The 26,413-nt window shown below is 39.8% G+C and overlaps 1 protein-coding gene across 2 annotated transcripts; it reads right to left on the reverse strand.

Moving 5' to 3' along the window:
• Nucleotides 1–2,613: 2,613 nt before the first annotated feature.
• Nucleotides 2,614–25,047, reverse strand: LOC145489461 (noggin-1-like). 2 transcript variants are annotated; one of them, XM_081468440.1, is made up of 2 exons: nt 24,721–25,047; nt 2,614–6,176 (listed from the first exon to the last, which is right to left on the reverse strand). In XM_081468440.1, exon 2 carries the CDS (start codon nt 6,009–6,011, stop codon nt 5,307–5,309), a length of 705 nt encoding a protein of 234 aa, XP_081324566.1. In that variant the 5' UTR covers nt 6,012–6,176; nt 24,721–25,047; the 3' UTR covers nt 2,614–5,306. The 2 variants fall into 2 exon arrangements, with proteins under 2 accessions (XP_081324566.1, XP_081324565.1); XM_081468439.1 differs by lacking the exon at nt 24,721–25,047 and adding an exon at nt 20,318–21,963.
• Nucleotides 25,048–26,413: the final 1,366 nt, after the last annotated feature.

A 26,413-nucleotide genomic window follows, 5' to 3' on the forward strand; every position in this document is an offset into this window, starting at 1 on the left:
TGCCCAATTTGGAAATGATTAATTGAATTAAAAAGGCAATTCCTCTGAATAGCAAATTGGACTCGGCCTACGGCTTCGTTCAAAAAATTTGGCTCTCGTTGCAATTTGTCTTTTTTTTTCATTCAGTAACACAGTAATTACTTTCAAGCTATATTCCCTCGCAAAATCTCTTAGTCACGATGGGGTAAGATCGTCTTAGGACGAGTACAATTTTCGGATTTCAGGAACAAAATACGGAAAACCGAAAACTATTGAATTGTTTTGCACTTTTACCTTTTAGTTGAACGTTGAATAGCGATTTAAGCCTTGAGTTTACTCTGAAATGTTGCTTGGAAGAGCGAGTAGTCATTAGGCCCTTTGCACGATCCGGTCACATGGTACAAAATCACACATGCTGGAACGCAGGTTGCACAGTGGGAAGTCCCACTGTTCAACATGCGTCCCAGCATGTGTGATTATAGTAATACGTTCTCTTGCGTGTTATTTCTCCACTTATTTTTCTATTTCGTCTTGCTCACGGGCGTCATTTTTATTGTTGTGATGTATTTTGTTTCTGTCATCGTGGAAAGAACCCAAACAGTGCTCATCTTAATAAGGAAAATTTCCAAATAGCCCCGTGCATTTTCATGTACTACGCATGGACTCTATTTTAACGGAATATATAAAAACAATAGCCTCTATTTGGCGCGAAAATATGCTCGGATATTAGGAGAAAACGTGGCTTATATGGGACTGGACCAATCAGAAGACCGGATTTCGCCTACGTGACCACTGTCGATCAATCACATTGCAGGATTTCAATTAAGATAGCGGATGAGGAAAATGGTACTCCCTCGGCCAACCATTTGGACCAATCGGAAGGCCGGATTTAGCCCACGTGACCACTCTTGACCAATACGGATTTCATCAAAGATGGTGGAACTGAAGATTCGGCCCTAGTCTCCTTTTAGGGAAAAGTCCCGGTCAAAATCTGCAACCAATCAGAAGACTGGATTGGGTACAAGTGAACCAATAAATGATATGAGCAAAGCGAGCACTAATTTTTGGGTGGGCAAACGCCCTACGCGACTGTACTCGCTCGCGTCAGCCTTTACCGTTGCTTGGGTCAACCTTTACTTTCGCTCGCGTCAGCTTATTTATAAATCGCGTGCAGCGACTTTTTTCGCAGTGAAAAGCTAGCCAATTAGATTGCAGGTCAGGTTGAATGGACCAATCAGAAGGCCGGATTTGTAACCACGTGATAACCAAGATGGCGAAAGCTTAAAATATCAATTAATTTGACCAAAAAATCGATTAGTTTTACTCTCGCTCGCGCCAGCTTGTTTATAAAAACGCGTGCAGTGACTTCCTTTGCAATGAAAAACTAGCAAATCAGATTGCAGGATTCGGGTCACGCTCGCGCCACCATTTACTCACTCGCACGTGCCTGTGTTCATCTCGCGTCAGCTTTTTACTCTCGCTCGCTAACACGCTAATAAAAATCACGTCACTACAGAAAAATCAACTCTAAAAATTTACTATTGGGACGTGTGCCGAGTCCTAGTGACTGGCGCCCAAAAGATTAAAATAAAGTTTAGTGTGTGCGTTTTACAGAACAGCAAACTTTACTTTTCTTGGTGGTGTACGCGTAACTTTTGGGACTCCCCGTGACGTGGACATCCCGGTTGAATCCGTAAGTACTGGGTTTCAATTAAGTCAAAATGGCCGCCAATAAAACATTTGAGAAAAGCCGGCGCAACGTAAGCAAGCAGGCTCTAATTTTTGGGCGGGCAGCACGCTCACGTGACGAACCAATGACTTCCGTGGAGGAGGATACCCTCTTCCTTTTGCTGGTCGCGTGTCAGCAGAGGGGGATACTCCCATCCCCTGTTCCTCTCGCGTCGTCTGATGGCGTCAGTTTTTTTCTCTCGCGGCAATTGCCTGTTTTCATGTGACGTCATCATTTTTGGTCAGCATTTTACTGTCCCCCTTGTTTGTTTGTTTTTTTTCCCACGAAGTCTTTGTTTGATCTGTTCCTTGTTCTTGGCATAATAGCCTCTCCAATATTCGTTTAACCGTTCCCTGTTGTTATGTCCAAGGACAAATAGACGAGCATGGAGGCTATTGCTGGTTTTCAGTGTCACGCAATTCGAAATATATCAAAATAAAAATCAAAATCGGTCAATAGATAAAGTCCAGAATCTGGGAAATGAAAGAAGGTAAATATGCAAAGACTCTCGCCAAAATTCTGGTCACAGCAATTTTTCTTATGCGAGATACGCGGAGCAATTTTTTACCCAAATTTATAGAGATTTGTAAGACTTGGACTGTTTAGATAGCCAACCAAGTTCCCCGAAATAAGTCACTTTTTTAACCATCATGACAGCTCTGTAGGCCGTCATGTAAATGCCGAGTCATGCAAAAGCTTAGAAATTCAAGCGTAATGTATTACAAAACCAAGAACCCATTCGGAGCGAAAATTGGTATGAATATTAGTTTTCAGCTGATCTTATACATCATTAAAGTAAAACCTCTGGAAGATCAATAGTTTTGTAGTTCGAATTTTAGTGACGTCACGTGAAAACCAGCCATTGTGGTTAGCAAATGTTGTTCATAGTTCAAATACTGCAGGGAGGGTGACGCAAATTCTCGGAAGTGTAAACTACGTATAATGCTTCGCTAGCTGTTTTCCAGGCCTGGAAACAAGTTGAAATAGAGCAGTACGAAGAAACCCGGTAGACGAAGCAGTTTGATGATCCGAGGGCCCCATAAAGTAAGAGTAGTCCCTCTTTCGCTTAGTCAGTCGTGCTTGACGTGAAAGAAAACCACGAGGAAAATAATGGCTGCGCGAGATCCTGGGGACGAGAAGAGGTCTCGCTTGACAGTACCAAGCGAAAGAGGGACTACTCGAGGTCTAACGGCCCTAAACAGGCTAGCTGTTCGAGGGTCGTTCATATTCAACAAAAACATACTCGCAGAATCCAAAATAAAATTACCTCTCGAATACAGGCCAGTCCTTCTCGGCGTTGCTTTCCAATGGCTTAAGATCAAAAGAACCCTCTACTGTAGACAAGCCGCCAAATTGGTAACCAACGCCGAGAGGAGTTTGGGACAAGTTTCTTAGAAAGAACTTTATTAATGAAAATCGCGGGATCTGCACTGAACGGAGTTCAGCAAGACAAAAGCTAGGGTTGCTAGACTTTACTATAGATTAGAAACATTTTGATATCAGAAGATGACCACGGCATATTAACATATTTGATAATACTCAGTTCATTAGTCCTCTCCAGTTTCTCCCAGAAAAAGCGCTTGTATACAAGGCCCCCAACTATATTGTAACTTTAAACTCATTTGTCTGTTAGAATGTTACCGGTATTAAAGATTATAAAACTAATTTTAAACGTATTGAGGTGACCTTTGATTCGAAGAAGGATTGCAATTCTTTTAAGAAGCGCATGGGCGGTCTGCCCATCAATCTTTAGCTGACTGTCAGCGCACGACCATTGTTTGATCGGAAAAATAACCCGCGTACTAGTCTTAAAAGTACGGTACTGCTCTAAAAACGGAAAGGAGTGTCGCTCTTTGTTTCCGCCCCTTGAGTGATGAACACAAAAGGTACAACAATTCCAATCAAATGTTCCCCCGATGCAGTGTGTGTTTCCTTTGACGTGGTTTTGTGTGTGCGGCTTTTGTCTTTGCAAGTATCCTTACTGACGTTATTTGTATAGGGTATTATTACGAGCTGTGAGCCGCAGGGAAGTTTACTGAGATCATTCAAGTTGCTACCACATGCGTATGAAATGTTCTCGCCCAAATAAACACACTGATATCCGTTAATGGAATCTTGGCCTTGAAAAGGAAATATTTATATCTCCACCCCCACAATCAGAATCTAAGACAGCAGCGCTCCATACCTAAAGCATATGTGACTATGTGTTTTCGAATTCACCCTTGTGTGCGGGTCATTTTATTTTTAGCTCCGTTCTTCCGACTGTTGACAATGGCTAACAAAAGGACAATGAAGGTATGGAAACTATTTCTCTGGGAGTTATTAGGGTTCAAATTAAAACTCGGTCAACTGCAAATTCTAGAACAAAGGGAGGTAAATCGTAAGATCAGTTTTAGCAAGACCTTATTAAGTCCTTTATAATCGTTTTCCGTTTTGTTTTTCAAAAAGAATGTATTTTTAGAAGCGCTTCAGAAAAACCCATAACATTTGTTTGCATAGAGACATACAGCTTAAAAAACATAGGTCAAGCCAGCCGAAGAAAGTGAAAGGAAGACAGACAAACGGATAAAATATCATAAACTCTGAATGATTTTAATTAAATCGATTCACTGTTTTTCATACATGTGACTTTAAGAATGCTGTGAGGTAAACAAAACGTGACTAACGGCACTCTAAAGCTGTGCTAATGCTCATAACGTTTTGTCCATCAACATGTCTAGATTTAAGTCGACACTATAATTGGTACACATACAACTGTGTAGGTAACAGTATCGAAACATAAACGCTCTCTTAAAAATAAATTAAACATTTCGTGGTAAGTTTCCTTTAATAGTTAAGTTCAATCAGCCTCCTCAAGGCCATTCGTTCATTAATTCAAGTTTCTTTCGCAATTCGTGACCGATCTCTAGTATTTCTCTTCTTTCTCGTCACTGTACGCTGTCCATGTTAAAGACAATAGTGGTTTTTAAAAACTTGTTGATTTAGCTTTAGTGGTCCAAAATTGGCCGGAAACGGCTCTCTCTATCTCGCTGCCGATCTACGCGTGTCGGAGACATTAGGAAGTGTGTTTTAAGGCGCAGATAGTACAAAGCGTAAAGTAAACTCAGATGTTCTTTAATGGACGCCATAAGGCGGTGGGATTGTTTCATCATAGCATCTCAATTAGTATACTACCGTACTTTCTTAAAAGTATGTTTAACACCTCTTGAAAAGCGCTAAATACGGCTAAGGTTATTTTACAGATAATACAATCATTTCTTGACGTGCTGTAACTCTAAGCCCGTGAATGAGGTGCGAATTTGTTTATTCTGACCCTGGTATTCAGTTAATTCAACAATCCTGCACGGGACTTTCTGTTCGTTCATGAAAAGGCCACTTAAACGTAACTAACCTGTCAAATAAACGCGGCGCAAATATAAGCAGCAGCTCAAAATCCATTGTTCTATAGTGGACAAGTCCAAGTTCTTCATCTTCTGTGCCTTTTCTTTCACTTATTTCCTTCATTAAAAATTGGAGAAGTCTTTGATTTTAGGTTCGGATTTGTGACCCCACTTGTCAGACAGTGCAATCCAAATTGGAGTACCCCTGACTCCTGCCCTCACTGTGAACACGAACATCTACAAGCGGTAGTCACGGGATAAAGAAACTTCACCCATCTGCATTTTGTATCCTTCCGTTCGGCGAATGTATCCAGGCAAAACCATCGAAGGACTCCCACGCGTTTTTTGCCAGAAACACGGCACCTCATCCCCGATGGAAATGAGCACGTTGCCTTTTTAGAACATTTTCCGACATTGATGTGACGAGGCCAATAGCGTACTCCAAAATCCTCCCATTTCTGGAGCACAGAACAGTGTGACACTTGCCAAAGCCAAAGCTGTAGTTTTTTACTTGCCTTAGGTCCAAGATATCTTTTCATACCGGGCATTCTGAAATCAAGGTTTTTTATTTCTTCCGGCATGCTCTTTACCAGCATCTTACGCAAGAAGTCCTGCTCGTCTGGAATGGTGTCGTTCTTCTTCATCAAAAGCTCTTCTTTGGTTAGCGCAATATATTTTGGGTCAAAGTCAATTCCTAGTTGTGTTTTCATCGCGTCGAGATCAAAGTCGCCTTCTACAGGATCACTGGGGTAGCTTTCAGGCTCTGGCGGTACCTTGAGCTTCAACTTGTCTCTTGAGGGTTGCGGACGGACGTCGGGTTTTAGGTGTTTCCAGGGTTGTGCCTCTGATGAGGTCTGCCAAACAGTGCTCAGAAAGCAAGCAATAACTAGCGTGAATATACTCTTGAACTTAGAGTGTCGCATCTCTAGAAACTTCTCAGTGTACTGTCACGTAGGTTAAGCCTCAGAATGGGAAACTGCGTTGGGCGTTCAAGGCGTTCTTTCGGTCCGTGGAGAGAAGTCGTGATCTTGACAGTAACGAGGTCCTTCTTAACTGCTGCTTTGCTTCATGTGTCAACCCAGTTATCACTGTTTCAAACAATCAAATTCAAAAAATAAATAAATATCTCAAATTATATCCGACTACCATCAAGTTCTTATTTACTTTGTCTACTTTTGCTCGTCTTTAAGTCTAGACAATCATTGATAGCATTAAATTCAGTAGCTCGGCTCTTTACGTTAACTGCCTCTACCTACATACGTTCACTCACTCGCTATCCGTGTATCCCTTTGACGTGGTGCCGAAAATCGGGTTAGTATCGGAAATGCCCCACAGTTTTGATGAGTTCCGTGGTTTTCAAAATTTTCAAAAAACTTTTGCCCGGCGCTATGCCATGTTTATTAGCTTGCGTAAGACCAACAGACTTGGCGCTGTTAAAATACGTAGTCTTAATGTAACTCGGATCGCAGCCCGACGTCGACGATACTTATTATTTTGGGTTCATTTCATTTAGTTGCTTTTGGTAATCAGATGAAACGAGGCATCCGGCTTTGTGGTTAGCAAAGCACCGTGCTCAAACCGTCGTCTCTCCTCGGCTTCACTGCGCAGTGCGGTCTGTTCGGCTTTTGCAACATGTTAAATAAAGTCTATCCCAGCAAGGAACAAGGCGCTAATTTATAAGGTTCACGGTGGGCGGAGATCCAGAGAACAGCCTCCAACGGCTTTATGTCAGCTGAACGAACTGCTTTATATGTACGAATACTCTTATCTCTCTCCGGTACTTGTCTATTGTTCCTTGGAAATCCATTTAGGTGCTAATACCTCTAATCCTTTTTTATCGCCAAATGTGACATTTATTAAAGATGTTCTCACTGTATGCGCGCATTCTTGTGCGCTAGATCATGGACTGCGCGAGTTTTCCTCAAATGTTTTTCTTCGCGAATAAAATTGATTGCACCGCAGCTTGGTTAATGAAATTTATACCGTACCCGTTTAAGGTTAATGAGTTTAAGCACCTCCTACGCCTGATAGCAAACCTGAAGCCAGTGATCTGATGACTTGATGGGCCGACTTTTGTCGAGCTTTTCATGAGCTTTAAAGCCTGTTCTGTTATCCATCACGCAGCGACATCAGCTGTCGACAGCCTCCTTTTACTGTGATCCGCCTGATCGATAAAATGCTAATTATACATTAATTGACCGAGATGCAAAAAGCCTAGCATGAAACTCATACATTAACTTAAGAGGGCCATTTTCGAATTTCAAGATGAGGATTTAGATTTCAGAGACTTGTACAAGCCAGTCTCGTGTGAAATAAGAGAGCATTTGAAATCATCATGCAACGCGAAGAGTACAACTGAAATTCTGCTGGCGATTAGCTAGGTGACCAAAACAATCGTATTCCATGATTTAAAGCAAACATCATGATCATCCCTCAGCCGATGCTTTGGGCGTGTCTGTTTCACAGATGTTTCGCAATAAACACTGTTTAAAGGGTTTTGACTTTCCCTTTGCGATTAGCAAGCACCATTCATTAAGCTAATCCCTCTTATTACCACTTATAAACCATTGCGGCACGGAGATTCGCATGAGTCGAACCGTATTTCTTGCGTCCGGAACATGCAGCGCGGGAAAATTAACTGCTCGACGGGTTACCGTGCCACCATTTAAGTACGTCACACCGTCATTGTCACGTTATTATGCTGTGAATAAGATTGCCTACAGATATCTGTTGCTTCCGTTTTATTCGTTGAGCCTTGCTGGTGTAATCTAAATGTGCTTATTGATAACTGTGTGGGTGGCACGAGGTAGTTTAAGAAGTCAATTATGACGTTTAAAGCTCTTCAAGCGTCAGCAACCTCAATTAAAGCGTATTTGTTTTTAATCAATGTGCTGAACATTTTTAAGAAAAGATCTAACGCTGCCCGCCGAAAGAATGTTCGTGAACGTGTGTTGTCACGGTGTTTATACTTTGTGCAGTGTGATTCGTGTGAAATAGGACTAATTGGAAGCTGTTCTTCCCGGCATTACACTATTAAAGTGTCTCGTGACAAAACTTGACACTTTTAATCCGTTGAAACTTTTGTAAAAGATTTTAAAGGCGATTGAAAGATTGAAACCAGGACTGTTATTTTTTCTATTAGAAAACTTCAAATCATTTTTCTGTGCTCATGGTGCATAAAGCTGTCCGCTAAGAGTGACTGAAGTTCATTCGTGGCATGCCGTCGTTTCAATGCGCCAGCATGCTGCTCTTAGCAAGAAACTTTTTAAACTTTTTTTCTAAGCTGATTGTTTGTTTTTGGAGAATTATAGACATAAAAGTAGGATCAAAAGAAAAAGAAAAACACAAACAACGCAAAAATGAGTACAACCCTAAAAAAGATGTATACTAGCAAGCATTTATTCTTGACTTTTGATTGCCGGTCACCCAGGTAAGCAATCTAGCGAACAGCAGCCAGAAGTTTTTTCTTTATAATAAGTTGGAGATCTCGATGAATAGTTACTTAGCTGCAGATGTACTTGAAAAGTTTAGCTCAGTACCCCCTTAAAACTACAAGAAGGACATCTACATAGAAAATCAGAGTTGACAACACACAACCAGGCATAAATGTATCCAGTGTCACTCTCTCGAAATCGCAATCGGTTAGTAATCGGTTAGCTAACTGTTAGATGCCGTTCCGCCTTGTACGGTGACCTAAACTGACCGAAACATTTACTGATATCCATGTACCGGCTTTTTCTCCCCCGTTCGTCGGACATCGCTCTGCCTGTTAAAACATGATAGCGTCGAACGATTGGTTTCCAATAGCTTTTCTTTCGTTCGAGGACTCAAATATTGAGGCTAAGGATATGTCACTGTGTTATTAATCCGTTAACCAAGGCAAAGTTTCAACAATGTTATGTGGTTACTGTCGAAACACAATGGATTTCAGTTCGGCATCAGTCGACACCATATTAACGGAAATAACATCTACCAAAAAATTAATTAACTTACCAAAAATTTACCCCTGTTGAATGCATGAACTTTTCTAAGAGAGGCAGAACTCTATTTCCAAAAATACACCACGCGGCAGCAGGTTCAACTAGGTTAGCAGATGCGGTTAATCAAGTTTCCTTCCGCGGCCCCAAAAGAAGCCGATTTGTACTCTGAAAGTGTATTACCGGTTCAGAGAAGGAAATATCGGTAGATATATAACCACAAAGGCGCGCATGTGCAAACCTAAAGACTGGACCAGCTTAAAGCCAAGTTGGGCCATTTGATTGGTTGCTCAATGGAGTTTGGGATGACGCCTTGAAACAAATACTGTGGTTACGACACACATGTTATCGACGGCCGGTAAAAGTACCATCCATGGACAGATTAGAACGAAAGCGACTTATGACACATTTCAGCGAAAAAGTTGCCCGGAATCAACCACTCCTTAAGCTTTGCTCACGTACTTTTTAAACTAAGGAAGTTCCTTCAATTTCTCTCTTCCCCGCAACGGGGCATAACTGAGTCCTCCCTCCCAAGGGGAGGAGAGCATTCTAAAGTAGAAAATAGAGAGCCTGGTGAGTGAAGAACCCTTTGTGGAGAAGAAAACCAAATGCAGTTTATGACAGGAGTAAGCTCAAGTTAGTATCATTGTCTGTTTTCGTTCAAAATGAAGTACATTGTCAAGTAGAGTAATGATAAAAATAATAAAAAAAACTTATGTAATCAACTAGACTCATTAAAAAATCAATGGCGTGCCATCAAATTTGTCGGTAAAAATTAAATAGAAATACATCAGTTGATCAGTCAGAAGAAGAATTAAATATCACAAACTTGGATTTTAAGGGATAAGGCTTTAACGTTTCAATTTGAATATGCGCGAACTAAAGACACAGTTAGTAGTTACGCGGACTGGCACATTCCTTTGTGTGCTTGACCCATATCTTTGCATAAAATAAAATCATACTGAACGTGGGACATGCAGCCTAATTAACTGTGTGCCAAGTTTACCATTTCCCGATTTGCCATGCTTACGGTGAAAAAGGAGTATATAACGGGACGAAGTTATTACGGAGATTCCGATGCCTAATAAATCCCTTACATGTGAAAGCGGTTTACTAAAATATTCACTTAGCAAACTAGATATGGTCGCAAGAAATTCGAAAAAGTATTGCAGCTGTAGTGAGAAGCCTCAAGTCGTGTTCTCAGTTTCCCAATTACACGTATTTGTCTTTGAGATCAGGCAACTAAAAGACCGCGGAAAGATCTCCACATAAATGTATGGAAAACTTTAAACAAGACCTTAATACGCACTATAGATTACTTAGAAGAAAACCGCCAAATGCGATTTCCAGAGTATGATATCAACGTTACACAATAACTTACAAACCTGTGTTTTTGATTGAACAGTTTGTGTGACAGCAGCGGAACAGTAGTGTAAGGTAAAATTAAGCACTTATTGACCAGCTCCGTAATATTTACACTTATAAATGTTTAGGAGGGAAGCCGATTTAAAATTCATTATCACATGATTTACATCTTATTAGATTCTTCCGTTTCAACGGGGCACGCCGACCAACAATCGAAAAAGAATTTAATTAAAAAACGCTGTCCCTTGCTAATGGTCGATTAGGTGGGAAGAAGTGGTCTTGCCTACTCTCACATAAAATCATCTGAGGAAGTTTGTTATCAGACAATAGAAGAATCCTGAAAACAATCCAGAAATCGCAAGTATTGATGAATAAAAAAAAGATCCAAGGAAGATCCAACCACACCTGTTCTATTTATGTGACTGTATAAAAAAAATTTCAAACTAATTAGAAAAACTGTAATGGAATTATATCTTATCTCGATGTGATTACTCCAATAAAAACAACTGAACATTAAAAGAAACCGACAAAGTTTTACCCCACAGGGCAGAGCGAAATAATCCTCTTTCGTAACGAGCCTAGGTTATACTATAATTATGCAATTCCGATGTTTACCTACAACACGCTCTTGAATTGAGACGAACATATAAATCATTGGTTTGCAATAAGTCTTAAGAAAAATTCCGACGGTCAAGACTGAATAGAGTGGAGTGGAGTATGGCTCAGAACAGATGAAGTCTATACGGACTTTTATTTACCTGTCCGTGATTCTATGAACAGGTATACAGCCATTCTCAGGTCAATTTATAAGAACGACTGTGGTCCCTAAATTCTTAGAATGTAATCTCATAGACAGAGTCTCTTTGCCTTCACGAGCCTTCAGCGGGACTAACACTTATGTGCAAAGTGCACTTTAATCGCTGTTAGTGGTTTCTAGGTTAGGCAAGACTGCTGTTTTCTAACAAAACATATATCTATCTCCTTTTACTTCGTTTAATGATGGCCCCAAAGATTGTTTGGAAAACGAGATCGTTTCCGGTTCTGTGCCTGGAGCTGTACATACCCTTCAGCCGTTAATCCGCATTCTTGACAATATTTCAAATAAAACCGGTGATAGAGAAACCAATGTTGCACTTTGTCATCTTACGTTCATCGCTAAAGCAATAAGCGACGAGAATTTCGCTCCATAAGAGTTTCGTGATGATTTGTTGAAATTTTCAAACATAGATGCACAGATATGATACCAGTGGGTCAAACGTTTGTACAGTAAACTCCATTTCGGCTTGCACCGGACACGTTTAATGTGATTTATTGATCTACCCGTCTATGTCAAGGAAATGTTTATTTGCTTCTGAATTACAATCCTGACACGTGGTGTGGTTTTCACTTATTTTTGCAACATGCCCCCATTTGAAGTGCTTTTTTAATTTTTCTATCAAGGCGTATTTCTTTTCCTGTCAAGTGCATAAAACTATTCAAATAAACTATAGCACGAAAATGGACTTAAAGTGCCTATGTTTGTGTTGGAATCTGAGAACGGTCATAATGAAGTTTCCTAGTTTTTACAGGTGTTGCTTGGAACAGATGGTTAGCAGACAACAGGCGGGTTTAAAAAGAAAGTCATGCTTACCTACGCAACCTTTTTGATTTATGATAGTTTATGTTGAGTACGTGAGGCATCATGGACCCTTATAAACCTTTAACAACGGTGATGAAGACGGTCTGTAAACATCAAACTCCAATGATCTGCAAAACCATTAAGCACATGTAGGCGCCTCAAGACCGGTGCTTGGTGTTTGCAAGCATAGTGACTCCAGTGGCATAGCCTTCGAGCCGAGAGGGGTATTGAGGGACGGGAGAGTAGGGATTCCAAACAATTTTGGACGGGGTGAAATAGGATCCTTGAAGCTCCTCAACCAAAATATGGGTGTTGTCAGAATTTAGCCTTTCGTATTGTTCTGCGCAACCCAGGGCTCTGCGTACAACGTGTGCATTGTCAAGCGCGAAATCACGATGTAATCAATCTTGGGAATGAGCATTGAACGGTTCTGATTTGTCAGAAAATTCAGTGCAATCAGAGATATAATTTGACAGGAGCCTATGACATGGGCCCCTGAATTTGATAATTTAGCGGCAGAAAAGGTCTTCTAAAAACTTTCTCAGCCAAGAGTCTACTAATTAGTTATTGTGTTACTCATTTACCGCAACCGTTTTGGAAAAGATCAAACAAGGAACAATAATAAAAACCAAGAGTTATTTTAAGTAAAATGGGGCGCTGAGAGGAAGATGGGTGAGGAGTAGCTTTGCGTCCCTTTGTCTGGTAGAACAGCAAGAGCTAACTAGTATTCTAAAACATGTTGATAAGTAAATGTCGAAGGGAAGGGTGGAAGGAACGCAAGTACAATCAGCAGTAGTGCAAGTAATTGGAATGTAAATGCTTTTGATCTCGATTTACAAGATGGTTACTTGTTAGAAATTAAGATCTGTAGTTTAGCACCTTCTGGAACGGACCCAGGCGTATTGAAACCTGGCTTGATGTTTTTTTTCTTGAAGAAATTTTAAAACCGAAAACCTCACCTCCCTTCCAAAATTGTTCTAGCGTGTAGTTTTTCCCTCTGCCTCTAAACAACGTGCCTTAGGATGATTAACGACGACAACCTAATGTTACTTGCATAATCATTTCAGTTAGGTGATTTTAGAAAAGAAAATGCTTTACGCGGCTGTGTTTTGGTAGTTTCCACACTGCCCTGCTGAAGCGGACGATAAACGAAGAAAACCTAATGTTACTTGCATAATCATTTTACTAAGGCGACATCAGAAAAGGAGACGCTTTACGCGGCTGTGTTTGGTAGTTTACGCCCTGCCCTGCTGAAACGTTTTATCGAAAGATGGTGAACATAGAGATTTACCAGCTGTTTCAGGGGAAGGTCAACTGAGCAAAAATAAATAGTAAGCAAACAAGATTAATGTCTCTGGTCTTGCTTAAGGTCAATTGGTCTATTTGATTTGTGGTTAAAAGGAGTAACAAGCGACGCCCCAGAAACAAATGCAATGATTGCGACAAAAACACTATTACAGACCCACATGAAGTACTACCTGTCTACAAAACAGATTAAAACAAATCGACTTATGATATATATATATATATGCTTAGAAAGAATGTTACCTATCATGAAAGGTGCGTGAATTTAATTTAGCCACTTGTGTCTATCACTCTTTGTGTCGCAAAGGGTAAATTGAAGCACGTCCGAAACATTCAATCAAGCTAAGGAAAGTCCTCAAATTGATTCTGGTCTTAAACGACATTGAAAATTCTTTAACGTAATTAACATCGCAGGCAATTCACTTAGATCCGAAAAAAAGTTAACATTTCTATCTTTTTGTTTAAAACATTCCTTGTATGCTCTTTGTGATGGAATCTTTTGTAACAAGGCAACCATAAAAAAGTTCCTTTTGAGTCAATCTGAACATGCGTTTAATTCATGATGCTACTCGGGAAAGGCGGGAAATCGCTCTGTATCGATGCAGCGGTAACCCCATGTTTCAACGCACTATTAAATCGTGATCATTTACTCACTAGGCATGAGAAAATGTTAAGGGCACTCTAAAAGAAACAATGGAACGCCAACCGAAATATAATGGACAGCCGCTGGAACAATTGCACGCTTAGGAAGAATTTAGTAAAAGATTTAAAACTAGCGGGTTATCTACAACTCCGTCTGACGAAAAAGGTAACTAATTGATGTAAACAAACACAGCGTTCTTTACCTGACCTCCAAAACAATGCAGTTGCTGGTAGGTAGGTTATATTCCACACTATCAACGTTCTTTGGTGCTAGCTGTCGGCTGAAGTTTCAAACGCCAACCAACAGCACAACTTTGAAAGCGTACGGGCCTAACAGGGGGTTTATATACGGTAGTAGACACTCCAATTGTAATTTATTATGAGTTTCGCATCTATGTCAAAGAAATGTTTATTTGGTCCTATGTTACAGACTAAGCTTAAAGGCGTGGTTTTTTATGTGATTTTTGTAATTCCCACTTGAAGTGCTTTTCTCATTTTTCTATCGAAGGTATTATCTAATAGTATAGTCAGAGGAAAATACTGATTTAATCACCGAAAGAAAAGCGTCTTTGTTTGTGTAGCTGTCTAGGAAAGTGTATAATGACCCAAACCTTTACTTAACGCTTCAGTTACCGACTTCTAGTGAAAATAAATAAACTCTCCAATTAGTGGAACTAACTTAAACATATGGTTAGCAGACCTACAGGCTATTGCATAAGTGTTCGGTTAAAGAAAGACAAAAAGCAAGCTTTCATATTGCATGTTTAGATGCGAAGCCTCTATGACCAATCAAACTTCTCTTCTACGTTCATCAAGAAAATAGGCAAATGTTCGGTAAAGGAGTAAAAAAATAACAAAAGTCATCCTAGTTTTTGATTTATGACAGTTTGCGTTAAATACGCGAGGCCTTAATGGCCCTAATAAACCTCATAGCACTGTAATCAAGATGTTTTGTAAACATAAAAATGTAATGATTTACGACGCTATAAAGGCCGGCAAATTCGACGCAATTTACCGCAACCCTTTTCTTTAATGCAGGGGGAGGTGGCGAGGGAAGTCTCAAATTTTCATTCCAGGCAATCTGTAAAGTTGGAGGTCAACAACACCCGAACCTTCATTGTTCTCCGTGTAGCCCTCCAAGCCTTTGAAAGTATTGTTATCACTAGTTATGTAACCGAAACATCAGGAGTTAAATACATTGTTTATAATTAGTGACACACTTAAAAGGCTAAGAGAAATACAATTTACCGGAAACACGGTGCAGAAAAGAGGTAACTTAGTGCAAAAAAAGAAGAAATCTAGCTCAAATACCGACAAAGATTTAAAACGTTAAAACTTACGAAGAACCATCCGACGTATTTTAAAGTTGGCCAAAGATCGCTTGAGGCCTTTCGAAGACAACCGAAAACATTAGAAATGCTAGTCTTCCAGTCATTCAAAGACTTCCGAACAGTTCCGAAGATTTCCGAAGACTCGACGATTTTTGAAGTTTTCCTAAGACAACGCGAAGATTGTCGAAGGTCACCTGAGTAATTTTTAGCTATTTTGCAAAAATATCGTTTGCGTGACCTCCGCGTAAAGTCCACCATGACCCACCATAAACTACTCTCGTCTTATAATGCAGTCCTCCTTTTACCACTCTCCGCGACGCTCAATTCTTTCTACCTCCGAGTGTAATGTACCCCTGCCGAGATTTTTCCCGTTTTAGGTTTGTTTCTTTCAGCTTACGTGGCATGCCTGTGAACTAAATAGGTTTAGCTAAGCACATTGACCTCTCTATAAACAACAACATTTGAACATTTTTTTCGAGGTCTCAATGTATGCAAGCAGTTCGAGCGACCTCCCAGATGGGACACCAGTAGAGAGTCCCAAGTGGCGGAACCCTACAATATTTGTTGGTCAATAGACCACTTTCGATATATTAAAATTCAGCTTGGCAGTGAGGCTTAGAGAACACAAACAAAGGAAATTGAATGGCTATGTTCATTCATTTCTTTTGTTTGTGTCCTTTAAGCCTCGCTATCAAGCTGAATTTTAATATATCGAACGGTGGCCTACTCCTGCGTAAGCCGTTCATGCGACCACCCGGATAAGACCATAGTATTTGGCCCCGCACGGCGGTCCCCTTCGATTCATGCAAACCAGTTCTTCACCAGGCCCAGCCCTAAAGGTATTTCTCGTGCTTCTCGTAAACAAAGAAAAACTGCCGTCATATTCTTTCTTCGTTAATAAAACACCAGGCTTAGAAACTCAAGCCACTGTTGCCCAAAGTCTATACACCAATGAATCACGTGTATAGCCAAGCCCCATAATTGCCGGTAGCTCCATGTTACATCTTACTCCACTCTTAAAGAGATTAAACTTCGTGTTCACGGCAAACAAGAATTTCCATTAGTTAATTGTCTGATGTCACTTTTTGTCGGGTGAGCTCAGTTGAAATAAAATACTCTGAAAACGAACTTCTACTCAACAAAGCCGCTATATCTATTCCGCCGCACAGCTATCTCAGAAATTCTTCTTCCAAATTGCATACTCTCTAAATTGAACATAAACAACAGCATCACCTTAAAGCACACGGGAACGACGAGAGAAGGGTTGGCATTTCATACTCAAGTTTTGGACCGCTTCATGTTGAAGGTGAAAAAGTCTCATAGGGCAGGAAAGTAAGAGTCACGTATACTTGCCGTTTCCCGCGCATGTGATGCTTATGACGTTTCTAATATCTCAAGTCTGTGCAATTTTGCAGGGAGCGAAATAAGTAAAAATTACAAATAGTCAATCGCTTTCAGAACAGATTTAGGCTGATGAAGACAAGAGTAAATCATAAACAAACGCCATCCGAATCGAATATTATACCAATGGTGTTTCCATCTTTGTCACAGATTACAGCGTGTGTGGCTGACTCAAACTTACTTTATACTTATCATTGTCAGCTTCGGCTCAGTCGCCGCTGGCATATTTCCAATTGTAAAATTAACCTCTCCAACACGTACGTACGATCGTACGACTCGTATGAACTCACCGCAAAGTTCCTGAAGTTTAATACCGTAGAGATAAATTGATTTTTCTAACAATAAGAATAAAACGTAAATAAAAAAGGGTTAGGGTCAGTGAAATAAACGTAAAGCGCGTAGAGCAGCTTTGAAAACTGACTCACGTAATTTTGATTAGTTTTGTTTGTGACATGAGCCGATTGTCCTGTTGGATTAAGGCTATTAATCAAGTTGACAAGTCTGTGACCGAGAAGTTGATGGAGGAGTAATAGGTCTGCAGATGGTCACTTGCCTTCTTAAAAAACACAATTATCGGGTTGGTTATTTGTTGATCAAAAAGTCTGTTGGTTTCTTTATGGAATCGATTTTTTTTCAAAACTACCTTCGCGGAACTAATCCATGTTTATCGCGTGCAGAGAATGTGATTACCAACCCGGGGCGTAGCCGATCTACGGCTAGTAAACAAAATCAAAGTAGGTTAAGGCTGGGTAGTCCGTCTTTTGAAATTTACCTTGTTCTGCTGTACAAAAAAGGAATGTCTACGCTATCAGTTCTGCTACAAAATAAGAATTGAATCCATTCGATCTTGTTCTTTGCATGCAAATGCGTGCCCGCGAAGTCTGCAATCGACTATACCCCAAGGTAATTTTATACTAATTTTGAGTGAATTGGAAATAGGGGATACTGTTTCGATGTTTTGTCTCCTTTGTCAAAGATCAGTCAGGAAAATTAATAGGGAAATCGCTTAACTGAAAGGCCGATAATTCTTTGAAAGTGAATTACAGTTGAAACAGGTGTAAATTAGCTCATTAATTATATCGTTGTAAAAAGCAACTAACCGTGACAGTTGAGGTCACGTTACTGGCTAATTCAAAACTGAATTTGAAAACGTCTTATTTCTTGGACCACGCTGCCTCTGCCGCCATATGACTGGTAGATACGTGTTAAATAGGTTTTGAAGGCATGAATAATAATGAACCTAACAAGGTTACGAGATACAGCTTGAGTGATGTCGAGTGAGTGGCAGGCAAGGCAGTGAAACCCGCATGAGCAGAACCTGGTGCCGAATGAAGAACCAACGGTAGCGAAAAAGTGTTCCAATTTCAAAAGTTCATTATTTCATCTTGATTAAACAAAGCCGCCTTGGCGACAAGAGCTAAACTGGAAAAACGAACGATTGTGAGATGGTTAGAAGCATTGCCATAATTGATCCCCGTTGGAATCCATGTCATTAATACTCTGGGCATGTTTTAACAAATAGAGGCACTCCATTTCAGATAACGAAGACTGAATTGCAAATAAAATAGTTCTTTTATCCGCCACCTCTTTGCAATTGAATATTGTAAACCAAAGAAAACATAATAGCCAGCTAGCTGTTTTGTTTTGGCCAGAATCACTTGCAAACAAATCCAGAAGCAAGTCAACACATTGCATTTCAAAGTGCAGACACTACCATGCATCAGGCCACGCCCGACTTACGATAAATGTTTCAGATCTCAAAAACCTCTCTAACTCTCACTATATAAAAACAGCAGCAGAATCACTCCCGAAGTTTGTAGAATACATTTCATGTTTGATGTAGGGAAATATCTCGTTCTCCTAGCACGGCTGATGAGCGTGCTTGGAAAATATCACGGCTCCGGATTTTGCAGTTAACTAATCTCTTCACCTGATATGAGATCACTTTGCCATGGCAAAAACAAACTACTTAAAGAGTGCGTGTCCATCAATTAACAGTAAAAAGGTTTATTTTAGTATATAACTATCAATTCTAATCTGTGTATGCATGGAATATTGCCAGAGTAAATTTTCCGCCTGAAACAAACTGTACCATATTTTTTTCGCGCGGTGTTTGAAGTGGAACGTGTTGTCACGAAAAATCATTGACATCAACTCTTAACTTGATTATAACTGTCAGTAAATAGGTTATTTTGAAAAAAAGTAAGGCGTTTTATTTTAAAAGTAGCATTCGAAGCATATGACAAATTCGAAAAGTTCAAAGTCTACCTAAGACGAATCATTCAGCACACATAATTTCGATCAGTATGGCTTCCATACGGTTAATCGTAGAGTCTTATCTTACTTCTTGTGGGGAACAACACCCTGTGAGCGAAGAAGCTGAATTAGGAGCTCGAGTGTCTAAGAAAAAAATGTTATAGTAGCTATATGATCGCAGTTAACAATGTTAATGTTGTCCGCACATTACAAAATCATCACTGAAGCTTCGACCCACGCGCCGAGGATAAACTGAATAAGTTATCAATCTTCGCCTTGTCTGTGATAAGTAAACCAAGCTAATTGTTTGAATTCCACGAAAGTGTCGCTTACAATGGCAAAGTAACTACTCAGCTCTAAATTATAACCTGTCAAAATTCAGATTACCCAGCTTAGGGTGTAAATACTTTGAAAGCACCTAAGGATAAATCTAGGTCGATAAAACTTGCTAGCCTGATTACGAAATTTGTTTCCTATCCAAATTGAAAACAGTGACTTACCACCGTGATAAATGGCTTAGTCGACTTGTTGATCTTTAATTCTTCCGGATTTCCAAACCTCCTGACTTATGATAAATTATGGCCGTAATTACTTCGTCCACATCATGCAAGTAAAACCAAATTGTTTTTACCGAAGATTTTCTGATGTTGTGGCAAGGACTGAGGTGGACAAGTTCAACAGACGGAAAACCGGTTGATAACAAATCTCTCTCAAAGAAATGAGCATTACCTCTTCTAACAGTTGACAGATATAAACCTACTGAAATGTTCGCCTTACTTGCCGATTAGCGCTGTCACGTCAAGAAATACAATGTAGCGGAAAGTGTTTGTTCAGCGCCGTGTTATGCACGCAAACACATCAGTGTCCCCTGAGCGTGCATGCGAGTTGCTGTCGAAATTTACAATCGAAGATAAGATACAAAACTATATATATTTTTTCTGGCATTGAGAGACTAACGAAGAAAACAGGCACATGTGGCTCTTTAATGGCTTCGTTCCCAATACGAAAATGGGTGTGACGTTAAACCTTACCAAAAGCTCTAGGTGATTATATGATAGGCTCTGCTCAGAGGAAGCGCCGATACATGTGTATAGTAATGGCTCGTGTTAGGAAAGTTAGTAGCCGCTCGACCAATTTAGGGTAATTAAAAGGCGACCCATTTTCAAAACGTCGGGGGTTCTCGCAGCCTTGAATAGCTTGATTCTTAACTCAGTTTGGATTGCAATTTCATAAGCGACTTGTCCCCTGAGAATTTCTTTTAAACACTTACGCCTTGTCGCCTGCCGATGGAATTAGTAAACAGTTAAAGAAAGAGAGGCATGTAAACGGCTTACCTTTAAATGTACTTGCTTTGGTCGATAGAATTTGCGTAGCTTGCTTCAGATTCGCAGCTTCGTCTACGCGCGGAGTTGGCGGTCAGTTTAGCACGCTGCTCTAAGTAGGAAGCGCTTGAATTAAAAGTTCTTGCTAATTGGTCACAGATGCTGGAATTTGGTTTTTGACCTCCCTCTCACAAGAAGTCGCGATCGGCTTTTCTCAGTATTTCCGTTTCTCACCTGTTTTATCTTAAGTTCTTAATGAATTCATTCAGTGGGTTAGCAAACAGTGGTTATCATAAAACCTCTCATAGCATTAACTGTCTTATGGTCTCTTAATCATGGTTTACATAACGTTAAAAAAACCGTTACCTCTTCAAAAAGGAAAAATTCATGAACCCCATTATATTGGAGGAGGGGTTTGCCGCTAATTATAAATTTACAGCATTCATTTGAATTTGAGTTGAGATAACTGCTATGTTAGCTTCACAGACTTGCTGCGGTAAATAATCTGACACAGTTTGAGTAAAACGTGTTCTAAGCTGGAACAGCTGTCCCCTAAGAATGAAATCAAAATGAAGTGGACTTTACACTTTCAACCACAACCACGCTGAAGTGCTTTCATGATTTTAGAGCTGACTCTCATATTGCCAACAGGTTTCCCCTGAGGTCTGCCAAGTGAAACGCTTGACAATATTCATTAGCCAGATGAAAGTAAAAGTAGAAAGTATTCTCTCAGTTTAAGTAAGTTTTGAAATCGGCTTTTTCCTGTCTGATCAATGCCATAGTGGGGAGGCGTCTTAAAGCTTAGCATTGAGCTATGCATTAGAGCTGTGTTGCATTGTTTAGACAGACTTGCATCATCTCGGTTTTATTCCTTTTAGAAATATAATTTAGTCGAGGGTAAGTTCCTTTTGAGGAAACGCCTACTAGCTCTGCTATGACATAAAACGTTATTACAACTAGCTTTATAATTTTAACCAAAAAGGAATAATAGCGGAAATTGCGTGGTAGCAGCCACCAGTTAGCAGTTCTAACCTCTGCAGTTTGCCTTAATCTATTTTCCAGAAATTGACAAATATATTTAACCTTCAACACATGAAGAATAACAATGACAGTTCAATAAGTAATTATAAAAAGATGAAAAACCCATTATACCGAGGAATTTGATATCGTGTTTTAATCCCTCTTTATTCCAAACTGATCACGGATCAGAGAAATGCTAAGCACATGCAGTTTCAATGTTGCAAGACATAATCCCAATTTGTAACATGGTTAAGCCAGTCAAGTCAAGAGCTGGGTGTAACTTGGTGACCTTTCTGATGTATAACAGTATCTACTACTAAATGAAATAATGCTACCCAGGGGGAGACGGTGGGATACTGTAGTACCATGTGGAAGCGGAATTCTGTTTTTATTCGAGATTATTCCGATGTTCCACTCAAGGTCTTCTTGTTAATTTCTTAGAATTGGTCGCTCACGCAATTTTAGCTAAATTAGCCAGAAATATATCGATATATTACAAACTAAAAAATAAGCCATTTCCGAATTGCTGTTGCCTCTGTTTAAAAGCGAGTCTTGATGCACAACCTTTCATATGGAAATGAACTTTTTCTTTGCAAATTTTCGAAAATTTAAGGTGGCTCTGATCCCCTTCACATAATTTTTTCAAACTTTGCAAAACGTTGCATTTTATCATGCTTATTACAATTCGATTATAAAAAATGGGGGTCATCGAGCTCGTTTTTGAGTTATAAGCGCTTAAAGCTAACATTAAGGGTGTTTTTAGCAGTTTGTTGCTATGTGTTGTTGCTATGGTAACCTATAACATAAAAAAAGGATGACCGCAACTTGTTTACCAATGATTGGGAATTTGTATGATACCATTATTGTAGCATCACTTGGTAAACAGTTGTAGAATTCATCGTTCAAAGTATAGCTGTTAGAAAAGTGCTGGAAACTGTTGCCAGCCTCCTTAAGCTGCAACTGAAATCAAGTAATCATAGCGGTGTAGCTGTTGAACTTTAAAAGTCAATTTGGTAAGTCTTCTTGCTGCTTCTTTAGTTTTGGAATGTTTCAGGAAGAGTTTCTTTCAAGTTTTCAGTTAGTTTGAAACACAGCCCAGAGTATAACAAACTACCATAAAACGGCCTGTAAAACATGTGAGGCTATTGTATGATTCAGAAACCACTATTAACTGTCATATTCTGTACAGCATATCCACTTTTTTTACATTCGCAGTACCCTCACTCTTCCACTTCAAGTGCTCTACGCTCCCCCTCTAAGTACACCCACTCTCCAAGCACACCCACCCCTGAAGGAAAAAATGCACTCAAACGAGACAAAATCGTGATGGTTAAGAATGAGATAGGTTGAGACGGATTACGATAACGAACTTATAGTCTGACTATTTTTGGCGATAATCACCTGTGCCCTAAGTTAAAAATAGCAATGGTCATTTATCAATTACAGTTTAATCTCAGTTGAAAGAAAAAGCAAAGAGGATCTCTGGAGGAAAAGGAATCTTTGAACTGCTTCTGCGAAGTCAAAGGTATTTTTGTCAATGTTAAGCACACCGTTTGCCAAAATACTTGTGGGATCATTAATTGGTGATCCTCAGCTTCATTTTTTAAGAGGGTTTGGATGGGGTTTAACAGCATTATAGTTGAGAACTGAACAAATTCATAGTGTCATCTTAACATAAAGCTGACATCTGGAATCTTCAAAATTTCCTGACAGATGAAGAATGGACTAAAACTTTAACTGATAGCCGAGAAATCACCGAAAATGTAATAATAAAGAAGATCCACACCCAGCCCATCCAGATACTGAGGTAACACGCTGAACCTATGTGATCACTGCCAGGGTTGCAGATAACAGGCAAACCGAGGCACCTGTCTCGGTAATTTTTTTCTTTTCCGGTTGCATTTTTTTTTGAAGGGAGGAAGTAAAAAACTGCTAGCAAACAAACAAACAAACAAACAAACCAACCAACAAACAGATAACATTGCCTCAGTCATGAGGCAATGTCCTGTCTGCCATCTAACGCGACGCCCGTTAAACATACGTACCAGATTTCGGGGGGTCTAATCTATGGTGACCCAGTCAAACGAGTGTGGTCAAACATCACTTGAAATTCTTCGTACGTTTTTTCGTGGAAGTATCACTATAATGACTGGCAGCAGTCCGATCATTTTAATTGTATTTTGTGACAAGACCCCCATGGCCAGTGATATCAGAAGGTCCACTGACAGGGTTATCCGGTCTTAATATTGTCAAGGTTATTATCGTCATCGTTGGATAATATGTCGCAGGTCGGGAGTTATTTTTGTTATAGCAAAACAATTGTAGGTGCGCCTCGGGTTCTCGAGATGTTCTGTTTTTGCTTAGTAGCTCTGTGTTGATTGAATATTTATATAGCGAGTGCTGAGGCTAATTACATGACGAGTGAGAGGGCGTCAGTCCCATTTCCCAGTGATTAACAATAAAAAAGAGATATGTAAACCTTTCACGTGCAGACGTAGGGCCTTGTTGCCAATTTCCCTTCTTCCATCTTGGATCTAAATTACGGCATGTGAAAGTCTTTTCATTCGTTCTTGGTAAAATAACCATAAAACATGCCAAACACAGTACATACCGTCGTCGACCAGAGGGAACAAAGAATATCGAATGAACTAAAAATCCTCATGAGAGGTTGAGATAAGCTAATTCTTTTTAAGTAACTTATAGCTAAGCAACTTACACGGTAGCAGTCAGTTCAGGATTTCAAGCAAGCGATCAGATAAAAAACAGCTGTTTTATAACAGTATAGATACGTTTAGCCTTGTCTAGTGAGAGTTTTTTTTTAGACGTTCAGCCTGTTTCTGGTAGCATTCTTTTTATTTCTCAGCATCAGAAGATTAAAACTATTATCAAAGAAACCTCTACAAGCCGTTTATAACATACGATAGAGCTCGGTTTTCTGCCGAGTAGCCCAAACAGGTTACATACTGATAACTTCTACAGGAAAATGAGGCTAAATAGAATTTTAGCGGCGAAATCAATGTTGAAATCAGTAGGTTGTGAACTTTGACGACTGTAGTTTACTTTCCTGGCACGAAGTGAACTTACGCAATGTTGCGTTTTCGAAAAGCTTAAGAGAGCGACGATAAGCGGAGCGTAGAAGTAGATTATATATTTTTTCAATTTCGTGTTTTACTTTTCGCTCTGAGACTGTAGAGAAAGAGGGTTGGACGTCATTGTAAGCTTCTAAGTCTTGCGGAACTTAGAGATTCAAGTGATGCCATACTTGAATACATTACCAACATTTTTCTATTTCGAATTCCGCCAACTATTATGAGATCGAGAACTTTTTAATGAAAATCGCGTGAAACGTCATTGAGGTGCAGAAACCATAAAGTATCAATACAGTATGTGCTTACCTTTAAATGAATTGTTGTTGTCCTAGATCCTTCACTGGAGAAGAAAAAGGACTTGAAATCAGCAGGACAATTGATCACTGAGCGTTCCAATCAATTTGCAGCTGCTTTACAGGTTACGCACCACTCTGGATACCTCTATTAAGTGATCTCCTCTGGCAAATGATCACAATTTGAGAAAATGGTATGCACTGGGCTGCAGCCCCCTAAGATCGGGCCGTATGGGATTATCTTTAATACGCATTAAACATTCCTTAGCCGTGTGAAAGTTATTCCTTCATTGCTCTCCGAACGTATTTTCCACGGATAACGTTTGCCCAAACAAGGAAGACCGCCCGGTTTCGCTGGTAGCTTTTTGGAGCAACTTGTCTGACACTCTTGAAAATGTTGATCAGGACATGGCATTCTTCGTGCGAAATGAGGCTTCAACAAGGTGTTTACATCTTAGATAAGGTTGGCACTGATAGTTGTCTGTATCTACACGTTAATCCAATCTATATTGGAACAGTGAACGATTTTTATGCCTTAGGCGGCTGACCTTTCCATGCTAAGCTGTAATCCCGCGACTCTCATTAGAAAGAGAACATGCGTCTTCGTTCAATTTCTCTGTTTCATCTATGTTTATTATCTGTAAAAAACGTTCAAATAACGTCTGCTTCTCACGAGGCTGATGTACGTAAGTTATTCGCTTTCATAGTTTTGATGTAAACTTATTACATCCCACGCACTTTTTAATTTATCACTGCGCATTTTATCACCATGCCTTAAATCTAAGATAAAATTCCTGTACCCACTAGAGAGGATTTTATTAATTTGACCATATCTCTTTAGCAGGTTGATTTTTTTTTTTGTCGGTAGCAGCAAAAAGGCTCCTTGTTGCCGAATTTTTCTGTAGGTGTACTTTGACAGATCGACCAGAAGGACAACATGTTAAAATAGCTTAATTTTTACCATGTTTTGGTTGGAAAAAATAAAGAAAACAAAAAGCATACTTTGATACCCGGTACTTAGCATAACATAAGTTTGCTCTTGGTGTATGGACGTGTCACTATGCATCAGATGTGATAGTATCAGCGTGATATGATTTAGTGGTTTAAGCTTCTTTTGCAAAAGGCCTGCTGCAGCCTGCCCCCTCCGACCCACCCACCACCCCCCCGCCCCACACCGGCGCTTCTCTCCGTAGGCAATCAAACTGAGAGCCTTCCCTTTCCCAAGTCGTTTCTGTTCCCTTGTCTAAACGTGCAAGTTTGCGTTAAGGCCAAGGAAAATATCGAATTAGGGGAGCGAGGTTAGTCATGCCACGACCATGGATCTCAGGACGATAATAAAACAGTCCTATCTTCATAATGTTATGAACAAAAATATGTCGCTGTTTTAAATGGCTCATCTCATTACACTAGTGACAAAGGGAACAGTGATCAAATCAAGTGAAATTCTGCTGAGAGGCATGGAGAGATATGAATTATGAAGGCAGGGAGTTGAAACAATGCGAACAACCTCCAGTGTTAAGACGACAACTACTGATCTCGCAAGCCAAACACGACTGAATAAAACAGAATACGAAAGCCAAGAACCCAGCGGAAATAACAAAGCTGAAAACACATTTTTCCTTGTCTCTGATTAATAATACAGACATAGAAAAATGTTGAAACTTTTATTGTTATTATGACAGCTTTCTTGAATCAACTGACAGCAA

This window comes from Orbicella franksi, chromosome 6 (assembly GCF_964199315.1).
Source record: "Orbicella franksi chromosome 6, jaOrbFran1.1, whole genome shotgun sequence".
NCBI classification, from domain to species: Eukaryota; Metazoa; Cnidaria; class Anthozoa; order Scleractinia; family Merulinidae; genus Orbicella; species Orbicella franksi.